Here is a 3,663-nt window from a genome sequence, read left to right as displayed (position 1 = left end):
TCATAGCATTATAACAAAAAAGAAAAAAATGTATAAGTTGCAATGAATGGGTTTGATATTCGGAGTAGAAGTTGGAGAAGGACAGACTCGGGATGATTACTAATATAACTAACTAGTTATTATCGAGCGATCACATTAGCTTCAGTCTGATCTCCTCAATGGTCAACGACAGAGAAGCAACATAATTAGACGGATGATCGCCTTTGAGACTCAATGGATTTCGACATCTTGAGGTACTGATGCAAAAGATGTCTAATGCTCCAAACGAGGACGACATCATTATTCCAGTGTCGCCATGTTGAAAGAGCTTCTCACTTAGGACAAACTTGCCCACAACTGACCTGAATGCCGTAGGCCCAAGCATTGAAACACAGAGGCATCTTGCATGAGCCTGTGAAGGGATTTCGTGTGCTGAATTCTTCTTTCCCTTAGTCTCTTGAGGTGACCAGCGTAATCATCCAGAGTCCCATACCCTTGAAGCTGCATGATGTTACCATTATTGCCCTGCGACAAATTATAATGCGGTATTGCTGGAAGATGGATACATGTAGCTGCGGTGCAACCTGGAACTCTCTTCTCTGTTGGCTGATTCTTTAGCTGAATGGCTAACTTCTAAAATCACAGCCGCACCTTCCTATGCTTTACTTCAAATGAACCATGGCATTTGAATCTAATATAAAAAGCGGCTCTTCGCCCTCATCCCTACATGGAACTTTATCACTTCATGGGAGATGTCGGTGCTTGTCTTTCTCGCCATGTTATTGAGATTTCTTTTCGCCGCGAGTTTAGTCCAGCTCGCCGCTGCTTCAAACGACTGTCTCAATGAACCCGTGCCTATCACTAATGCCCCAAAAGCCAACGTCTGGGCAGGAATCAGTGCTGAGGACAATTTTGCTGTCTGGGAACTTCTTCATGACCCTACGACTGGCCTCAACCTGACATCCCCCGGCAACGCAACTATCACTGATAATTATGTCTTCTGGATTGATGCGATGCCGACGAATAAATCCGCAGTGCTTGCTTACCTCGACAACGATAACCCTCCGCCCCTGAAATACGCCCGAGTTATCATTTTTGAAGGTGGAAGGGAAGACCCTAGGTCTCAAGAATACATGGTTGGCCCCCTTCCTGTATCTCCTGCGACCATTGTCGAACCTCTCGACTACATTTACAATGGGGATATGGGTGGATCTGTGCCTTTCAATGCCCGCAGCTTCGACGATGTACGTGAAATTGCCGTGGAGCCACTAGTTGCGTCTATTATGTCCAGCATTGCCCACATAACGTCGGTGCTATTCCAGGGAGGCGTGTATTATGGCAAGGAGGATAACAGAACGACACTAAAATTTTCTTATACCAATCCTGTTTCTTTTGATGGAGAGCAGGCATTTCTCAACATTATGTTTAGATTACCAGCAAACGCTTTCCTGACTCCACTGGACTTCTTTCTCCTCATTGACTGTACTGGAACAGACCCTTCCACCTACTCCGTAAAAGGTTTTGTAACAAAAGAGCGGTTCTTTCCTACCGTTGAAGAGTTGGCGATGGCGTTTGCGGCTGGTGAGCTGAACCAGGAGTTTGACCAGACCACAAACGGTTCCTGGGCTTTACTGGATCGTAAGACTGAGATGGGCACTCGTGAACTGGATGAGAAGTTCTCTGCGACTCTCTTGGAGCTTGGCGGGAAGAGATATAAGTTGGACAAAGGCCAACGCTTCGTGGAGTATATGGGTTGGTCTTTCTACATGGCACACAGTCGCACTCTCGGCCTCATGTTTTTTGATATCAAGTTCAAGGGTGAACGCATTCTCTATGAATTATCGCTTCAAGAAGCTCTAGCTCAGTATGGAGGAAACCAACCCCTGGCAGCGAGCTCAGGTCAGTGTGTTCACCTCACAATGCACCACAATATCATATATGCAAAACTGACCACTACCATAGCCTTTCAAGATACTCACTACAGTCTAGGAGCCAGGATGGGAGTCCTGCTTGAAGGGTTTGATTGTCCATATGGATCCACCTTTTTGAACTTGACTTACCATGAGGGCAACCACACCATAACCAGCCCTGATTCCATCTGCATTTTCGAAACTGACATAGGATTTCCCATTTCCCGGCACCTCTCTAGAGTTGAAGAGTCTCGGTCGGGATACACAAGCCTGGGTGTAGTCAAGGGCAATGCACTCGTAATACGCGCAGTGGCTACGGTTGACAATTATGACTACATGTTTGATTATACATTCCACGTCGATGGGACGCTCGGAATCTCAGTCCGTGCTAGTGGCTACATCCAATCTAGCCCCTATTACAAGTCGCAGAGGCAATGGGGCCCTCGCATCCAGAAAGCTACCCAAGGATCGCTCCATAGCCACATCCTGACATGGGAAGCGGACTTTGACATTGTTGACTCCTCTAACTCCTTCCGGATCGACAAATTGGTGGCCACACAGCAATCGCAGCCCTGGTTCCCTGAGCTCGACGATTTTGAGCAAATTGAGGTTCAAAGCAGCTTCTTGAAAAAGGAAGAACGAGTGAACTACGAACCAAATAGCCAGGCCATGTACTGTGTGGTGAATAAAGGAAAGAAGAATGTTTGGGGCGAAACCCGGGCTTATCGGATCGTTCCTGGTCACTCCAATGTCCACGTCCCAATCTTCAATTCCCCATTCTCCCTAAAGAATTCTGAATTTGCCAAACAGCATCTCGCCGTCACTCGCCAACATGACCATGAGCCCTTTGCAAACTCCGTCCAAAATACCAACTTGCCCTGGAAGCCGCAACAGGATTTCAGCAAATTTTTCAATGAAGAATCTCTAGACCAGGAAGATCTGGTCGTATGGGTAAATATGGGCATGCACCATTTTACCCGCTCTGAGGATGTGCCTGTGACGTTATATAGCGGGTCGCATGCAAGCATGGCTTTCTCACCACACAATTTCTTCGACCGGGCACAAGATAGCGACTTAATGAATCGGCGCTGGGTGGTAGTAGATCAGGAAAGTCAGGAGCTAGATTTCGAAGATTACGGTGTGAAGCTTCCCCAGTGTAAGATTCGGATTGAAGAACCGGTTCTGGGCCTCGATCCAATACTAGACACCTAAGAGATGAAATACCTTGCACAAATCTACTTTGCGCTTTTCTGATTCTTGTGAAGCCTGGAGGGTTATGATGCTCTCTGTAGTATCAACCCTATCTCAATATATTTATATTTTCGTCTTACGGAGTACATTCATGTGCCTGTCCTTGGATAAGACAGATTCCGACTCAAATGGATTGAGTTCAGGAGAAGTAATATATTACTTTTCATTAATTAATTAATTAGTGAAAATCTGGGAGTAGCTTTATATCTCTATGCAAGTCATTCTTATACGTTACTGAAATTATCGAGATATCCGTGAGCCTGCCTGCCTGATTGTCACGAGATCTTTTTATGTTTCATGGTGGAGTCTCCTTCGGAGTAATGCATAGTCATAGCTAGCTCGTCGCCAAACCTATAAGCTGCTTGTTCGTGCCTATGAACTTGAAAGCATTGGCTATATCTGTGTTGCATTATCCCCTCTTTTATGGGCAGACTCCACCATTCATCCAGCAATGACAGCCGAACGATTGGTGAGAGAATGGAAGAAGCTGGATCATAGCAAGCATATCTCACCTGGAAGTTTT

At 45.9% G+C, this 3,663-nt stretch overlaps 1 protein-coding gene across 1 annotated transcript; it reads left to right on the top strand.

Moving 5' to 3' along the window:
- Positions 1-731: 731 nt before the first annotated feature.
- Positions 732-3,101, top strand: HCAG_07301 (predicted protein; the record flags this gene model as incomplete). Its single annotated transcript, XM_001537829.1, has 2 exons — positions 732-1,878; positions 1,942-3,101. The coding sequence occupies 2 exons, from the start codon at positions 732-734 to the stop codon at positions 3,099-3,101; spliced, it is 2,307 nt and encodes a 768-aa protein (XP_001537879.1).
- Between the last annotated feature and the right edge of the window lie 562 nt (positions 3,102-3,663).

Source organism: Histoplasma capsulatum, genomic scaffold, assembly GCF_000149585.1.
Source record: "Histoplasma capsulatum NAm1 scaffold_8 genomic scaffold, whole genome shotgun sequence".
In the NCBI taxonomy this organism is placed as follows: Eukaryota; Fungi; Ascomycota; class Eurotiomycetes; order Onygenales; family Ajellomycetaceae; genus Histoplasma; species Histoplasma mississippiense.
Note: the sequence above shows the minus strand (reverse complement) of the source record. Positions and strands in the feature narration are given on the sequence as shown.